At 37.3% G+C, this 6,537-nt stretch overlaps 1 protein-coding gene across 1 annotated transcript in view; it reads left to right on the forward strand.

Annotated features, from left to right (window-relative positions):
- The window catches only part of rimbp2a (RIMS binding protein 2a), a 62,607-nt gene extending 56,445 nt beyond the window's left edge, over nucleotides 1-6,162 (forward strand). Inside the window, exon 23 of the mRNA XM_087173230.1 lies at nucleotides 2,410-6,162. Within this exon, the coding sequence (XP_087029356.1) occupies nucleotides 2,410-2,637 (228 nt within the window). The 3' untranslated portion in view covers nucleotides 2,638-6,162. The remainder of the gene's footprint in view (nucleotides 1-2,409) is intronic.
- Nucleotides 6,163-6,537: the final 375 nt, after the last annotated feature.

Here is a 6,537-nt window from a genome sequence, read left to right on the forward strand (position 1 = left end):
CTCCCCCCCTTCACCCTTTGGAAAAGGGGACAAAATCCAGTGTTAACACCTTTCTGAGTCTCAGAGAAAGGAAGAAGCAAAGTCTGACATGGACAGAGAGAGGATAGACTGTGGGAGCTCTGCGGGTGATTTATGCATGTAGCACTGGTTAAGGAGGACTTGAAAAAGGCTCAACTCATTCCTCACACAAGATAATTTGGTACCTCTTTGCACTGAAACACAAAATCAAATTGTGGTTATTGTGTATAATAATGATAATGATAATAATAAGTGCTTTATTAACACATAAAAATTGCTACCCAGTGACACTGAAAGAAATTATTTGAGAAGAAAACTTTAAAGATGAAAAAGAGATAAAGCATGCCTTTTTCAAACTTGATACATTTTCTAATAACTTTCTTGGCTCGACTGCTGTATTTCCTTAAAGAGGCTTTGTTTCTTTATGTATATTGCACACACATCAAATCTATTTTTCAGCCATGTTGACAGTGGATAATGCCATGTTTGCTCTGAGCTCAAGAGACAGAACTAACCGCAGCACTGAGACATCCATACTGTATTGTTACAATGGAACAATAAAAGAAAAAATTGGATATTAAAAACATTATTTTTCTGTGCCCTGTGTTCATGTGTTGGTGTTGTTGTTGATGTTGTTGTTGTTGTTGTTTTCAGTTGTCATAGTGGTGTGGGTTTTACCGACGGTGACAATGCTGCCACATCTGATTTCTTTTTTGTTTTTCCTCACCCGCTTGGCAAAACAAAACAAACAAACAGAAGAAGATTGTTCATTTCACACCATAAATGGCTCTGTCTGCCTTGTACAGTAAGTCGGCAACTTGAGATACCAAACTTGCAGCCTCTAATGCACACAGCTTGTGGTCACAGAAAAAGCTTTCAAAGGCCACTTGAACATAACGGAAGCACTTGTCAAGTGTTTCTGTAATGCTTTGTTTCATGGTGACAGATTAGTCAAAGTCAAATCAGATCAAAAAGTTATTTCCCTGGTTTTGGTGTTACGAAAATGATGAGGTATATTATAAAATTTATAGATATTAATTTCAACAAATGAACATGTTTATTTTATGACATATCTGTAATAATTACCTGACAATATTGAACAGCATCCACTTTGACATCATAAAGGCATTATATTTATGGCATATCATTGACAAACCTCATTATGTCAACAATACAAACTATCATCTTAATGAAAGTGTACGAATGCATAACTGTGCGTTCTGTGCTGCATTAGATGAGAAGCCTGGTATCTACAGTTGCATCCCTAGGTGTTGTACTGTATATGATCGTACTGTATGTTCCCTCATGGCCTACTGATGGTGGACCTCTCCGGCTCTGTGGTGTGCTAATGTCGTGCTCAGCATTTGATGGCTTCCTCCTCAGTGTTTCTTCTACATATGTACTGTGTGTGTGTGTGTGTGTGTGTGTTTGTGTGTGTGTGTGTGTGTGTGTGTGTGTGTGTGTGTGTGTGTGTGTGAAAACATATCTCCACTGTCAATTTAATACAGATTAACAGGCAGACAGATGATAGTTTTGGCCAATTTAGTACAGATTGTTGAAAATATTAGTTATGTTTTGTATCATTAGTGAGAGGCATTGGTTGGATTGTTAGAGAGAGTTAGAGAGTGGATATCATCGCCAAGGCTGCACAGTCCTCTCCCCTCTAAATTCTAATTTCTTAAATTAATTATCAAAAATGTAATTTAACACTCACAAGCTCAACTCATCTGCTTCATGAGGGCTGTGTGGGTGTAACATGTTGACAGAAGCGTCTCTCTGACAGCATTGGAAAACACACTCCACAACTGATGAAATATTGCTAAATTCCCATTGTTGCACAGAAATACATGACATCAGAACCCCACCCAAGCAGTGAGAAGAACACAGCCAAAAACCTAAATACAGAACAATCTCATGTCAAATAATTAAAACTGTTTTTTGTTAGAAAATGTCTAGTTTGTGTAGGACATTATTGCTCATAGTAAGAATGAATGAGAGAAAATAATTTTCAGGGTTTTTAATAAATCCTTCAAAAATGTATTAATTTGCCCTAACCTTACAACAAGTATAACTGGAATCTATTTAAAATAATTTTGAGGGACTAAAAAAAGAAGCTCCTTCTTGGAAGCAATTACATAAAAAAGATTAATTATAGCACAAATTAATAAAAAACCTATATTACAGCACTTCATCTTTAGAAAAACACAGTTGTGTTTCTCAGCACAGTCTCAAGTACAAAGGTACCAAACTGCTGCCTGCACTGAGGGCGAACACACCTTCAATAATACCTTGAAGAAGAGCACAGACTAGTCTGCTGTATGAAAGTCTTGGTTCTGTTGTAATGCGCTGCCCCATGCCTCCACACCTCCTCCCCACCGCCTCTCTCCTCAGGTTACCACAGAAACCACAGACACGGCCGACACCGACGCCCCACCCGTGCGAGCCCCGTCCCCAATTGTTCGCCCCCTCCTGCCGGGCACCATGAGGCCCCTCAGCCCTTCGAGGGCCCCGCACGTCTCGCTGGACCCCCGGGACCCACAAGACCTGGCAAACAAGAAGAAGAAAGGACTACTTTCCAAGGGGAAGAAACTGCTGAAGAGACTCTCCCCTGTGAAATAAAAACACACAAAGAAACAAAGAAAAGAAAAAAGCATAAATGTACAATATGTGCACATGCCGGGCTCTGTATATTGCATCCATACAATCAACTCTGATCCAACACCACGTGACAGAGAGGATGTGAGCTTCGTCTCCGGGAATGCGTGAGCCTATTTGAATATAACCAGTGATACAATTATTCATGTTCAGTGATGGATACAAATCAACTAAATTATGTACAGTGCAGTGCCAAAATCAAGAGACCTGCAGACACAAAAACATATTACTGTGATGTATTTTAAATCAAGGGATGATTAAAAAAAAAACAACAACAACAAAACAAAAAAATAAAAATAAAAATAAAACTAGGATTTTCATGACATGTATTTTTCTCTTTTCTGTATCATTAGTCGAAAAAAGAAAAACTTTACATTTATTTCAAGCAGGGTAGCTGTGAAAACAAAGCATCTGGTTACATATAAGTTTCCAACAGGCTTTTCTCAGCCAAAAACAAAACAAAACAAACAAAAAAAACAACAACAAAAACATCACTTTTTCTGGAGTATTGATGTCACCACAAGGAAACAGACCTCATACTCCTCTAAGAAAATCTCTAATAGACTACACTGTTATTGAGGCATTCTGTGAAGTAATGCTGGCTGCTATAACACAAAGGCTTTATTCAGTGCAATATCATAGAGGTGGTAGCATATGGTGGGGAGAAGAGAAACATTTCCGCTTGTACCTGTGATTCAGCAGAGGGGGAGTTTTCTGATGAAGAAAGGAACAACAAAACAATAGCAGATCGGCAACAGGGCATTAACGTCAGAAACACCAGGCGAGCTTAGCTGTCTCAGTGGCCTTTACGAAAAACAATATGAGCATGACATTCCTCGTTTGAATACAAGGCCGATTTACACCAGGTTTTTTTTTTCTTCTTCTTCTTTTATTTTTAAATTTTTTTGATGAGGGTTCGCTTGAGCTTTGTCACTTTTGAGAATTAAGTAAGAGCAGAGATGTTTGCTGTCCTCGCTGTCAAACTGTCATGAAACGCCTAGTTCAAGACAAAATTTTGTGTCTGTCTTCCTATTGCACAAAGGTGGGTGTTTTTGTCTGATGGTTGGTGAAAGACACGTTTTGTGTGCCTGTGCGTACGTGTGTGTGTGTGAGAGTGTGTGTGTGTGTGTGTGTGTGTGTGTGTGTGTATAAGGCAGTATGTGACGCATTCATGTTTTGCACCTTTCATGTTTCTTGTTCACTAATTTTTTTTTTTTTTTTTTTTTTTTTTCTGACGGAGAGGCCATGTAGTTATTGGTCCTGTGATCTCGTGATGTGCTGCTACCTCCATTGCCTGTGCACTGTTCAGTTCTGTTGTCTCATGTTGATATGGAGGGCCGATGCTAAAAGCCTCATAGAAACTACAAACCACACTGGCAAGGCGTGGATTGTTCTCTGGTTCTGTTGCATGTACCTGAGGTCTGTGCAGACAAATACTAACTTATTTAACTTGAGTATACATTTTGTATGGTAACATTTATGCTTGACATGACTTGTACTATAAGGACTATACCATACAAAGTTAACATGTTACACAGCTTATATAGGGAATGTGGTACAGAACAGATTTTCTTATTTTATTCCTATGATCTTGGATAACTTAAGAATTGTGTGCTGTAGTGCACTGTGCTCTGATTAGTGATTCCACTATGCTGTTGTTGCTCCATTTAGTTTGTTGACTCGCTGAATGTTTTATATATTTAACCAACCACCAAAAAAACAAACCTATTTGCATAATGCCACAAAAAAAAACAATTGCAGCAGAATATGCGATCAGATCAGCAGAGATGATGTAATATTCAGCACTGTCTCTTAAATCAGTTTTTCATTCGATTTAATGTCAGTGTAAAAGCTCCAAAAATGACAGATCAGGCTGCACTGAGTGTGAAGCTGAATCTAAATTTAAGTGTCTGTGTGATTAGTGACACTGACTGTCAGCATTTCACTCTCCCAGTTTTTCCAAATGTTAGTTGCTTCTACTTTGTTTGAAACTCTTAAAAATATTCAGCTCCAATTTGGTTGAATAAACTTTATTTGAATTCTTACATTCAGCACGAATTTGCAACTTGTGTGTCCCATTACAGCCAGGATTTCACATTCAACTGCTGAAAAAAACTGAGAGGTTCAGGAGATCCTTTGTTCCCACTGCCATCAGGCTATACAACACCCCAGCCAAAGGAAGTGGACTCATTTAATTATTATTGTTTATTTATTGATTATTGTTATTATTACTATGACCGATAAGCTACTGAACACATGAACTTCCCCTAGGGGATAAATAATATCTATCTATCTATATCTATCTATTTATCTGAAGTGTTCTGATGGTTCTGACAGCCAGAGTACATTGGACAAACACTGGAAAACCTGCAGCTGGAGACTTAATCCAATTCTGTGTGGAAGCCTTGATGTGATGGAAAAAACAAACAAAAAAGGTTATATTTTTTTTAAAATTTACATGCAAACTGCAATGCTGACCTTCAGTCTCACTGATCAAATATAGTCACAGCACATAATATATATTCATCTATAGTAGATAAAGCACAACTTGCTCACCCCTTTTTGGGCTTTCAATGAGACAGCTGTTATCTTTGTTAATTATGCAAGATCATGGGAATACTATTTTAAATATTAACTTGTATTACTGAGAGGAAGAGTCTACATACTGTACCAACATTTCGTGTGGTGTGGCGGTGAATAAAAGCACTCAAGAACTCAATAACGAACAGGAGGGATAGCTTTAATAATTTAAATATTCTCTCTGTTTAGTTTTGAATGTCCATTTTATCCTGTTAATCTCCAGTTGTCCTTTATGTCAAGTTGCACTTGAAGATTGAGTCAGGTATGAGTTTATTGTATGAAATAATTTGTCAATATTATTGATGAAATGACAGTGACAAGAGAGGGTTGCCAAAATGGAATGTAGGACGAGTTCAGAAATCGGTTTACACTGATTATTTTTGTTCCAAAGCTGTTTATGTATAATTTCTCATTCAGTCTTTCATGCAGTTGAACTAATATGGTGTCCCAATACCAAATCATTCTCTTGTGAATGGGTGTAGTGTCTCTTAACACTGTAGCTCTTTTGTACTTTGATCCATTTGTAGGTAATTTATAAATGTTTCTACTTGATTTTACGACAGCCTTTTTTTTAGTGCACTGAGATTTCCTCTCCCTGTAAAAGACTGCAAGCATTCTCCATAGTGTCCTTTGAAATCAGATGTATCAGTCCACCGTATGTGCTTGCTTTGTGAATCAAAGTTAAAAAAAAAAAAAGAAAAAAAAAAAGAAAAGAAAAGAAAAAAGAGAAATCATTGGACAGTATTTATGGTGATTAATTATGTGTGGGTGTGCATGTGAAAAATACAACTTTTATATCTAAATTAAATTTGATATTTTTTAGAAAATCGTTGTTTATGTTCGTTTGTGTGTCTTGTATCTTCAGTTTGTTTTCACTGAAGGGAGCGGGTCACATTTAGACATATGAAACCTTTTGAGGCCCTATATGCAATATATGTACATAACAAAACAGAGACCATAGAGTCGGCACTCGCACTTTTCTTCTCTGAGGAGTTTCAGCTAAAACAAAAGACATGGATAAACATGGTATCAGATTATAATGGTAAAGTTTTAAGGCTATATGATAAATTCGTAAATGTTTATGTGAAGTCTGGTTGTAGAGAGGAGAAAATTGACAAAATTTATGATCACATTTTCATGTCCTCCACTGATGGGTCTAACTGATGGTTGTACCCTGGTCTTTATCTTTCATCATCCCCGTGTCACACAAATGACTGGGACTTGACATTTTAAAAAATGCATTTAATGTTTTATGTAGGAGGTCAGGCATGCAGGTGTGGACAT

This window comes from Seriola lalandi, unplaced genomic scaffold (genome assembly GCF_002814215.2).
Source record: "Seriola lalandi dorsalis isolate HSWRI2012SDOR001 ecotype SW California unplaced genomic scaffold, Sedor1 jcf7180002054133, whole genome shotgun sequence".
NCBI lineage: Eukaryota > Metazoa > Chordata > Actinopteri > Carangiformes > Carangidae > Seriola > Seriola lalandi.